At 34.0% G+C, this 520-nt stretch overlaps 1 protein-coding gene across 1 annotated transcript in view; it reads right to left on the minus strand.

The window, feature by feature from the left end:
- Window positions 1–238, minus strand: part of LOC131936735 (E3 ubiquitin-protein ligase RNF216) — a 14,214-nt gene extending 13,976 nt beyond the window's left edge. The window contains exon 1 of the mRNA XM_059293795.1: window positions 165–238. Within this exon, the coding sequence (XP_059149778.1) occupies window positions 165–196 (32 nt within the window). The 5' untranslated portion in view covers window positions 197–238. The remainder of the gene's footprint in view (window positions 1–164) is intronic.
- Between the last annotated feature and the right edge of the window lie 282 nt (window positions 239–520).

The raw sequence follows: 520 nt of genomic DNA on the forward strand, positions 1-520 counted from the left end.
TGAAGGTTTCATTTTGTTAAATATAACATTTGTACACATTATTTTGTACAGTACAGTTTTATTGTACACACTACACACATGTCAACATGTGTAGGCTTACCTTTACACATCTAAACATTTATAATATTTTATTAATTTTTTTATGTGAATATGTGTACACATACGTTCTTAAGTTAATTGTGCGCATACATCTCATGGTGTTAGCACAGTTAGCTGATACACAACACAGAATGAAGACCTCTAGCCTGCTGCCTTGCCTTAGTTAGAATCTAGAATCTAGATCTAGGGTTCATTGGATTCCTTCTGAATGTTGTTAGCTAATCACCACAGACACAGATTGAAGGCCTCTAGCTTTAGAATCTAGAACTAGTGTTCATTTGATTCACCTTTGGTTGCCGTATAGATGAGAAGTGATCACTTAAATTATTAATTTCTGTTCACTTTTGTTTACCAATCAACAAGGGCAGCTACTGTACTTAAGTTAGAGTACATGACTGACATAGTTAGTTCCCTTTTATTC

This window comes from Physella acuta, unplaced genomic scaffold (assembly GCF_028476545.2).
Source record: "Physella acuta isolate Inbredline_101_S28 unplaced genomic scaffold, ASM2847654v3 ptg000186l, whole genome shotgun sequence".
In the NCBI taxonomy this organism is placed as follows: Eukaryota; Metazoa; Mollusca; class Gastropoda; family Physidae; genus Physella; species Physella acuta.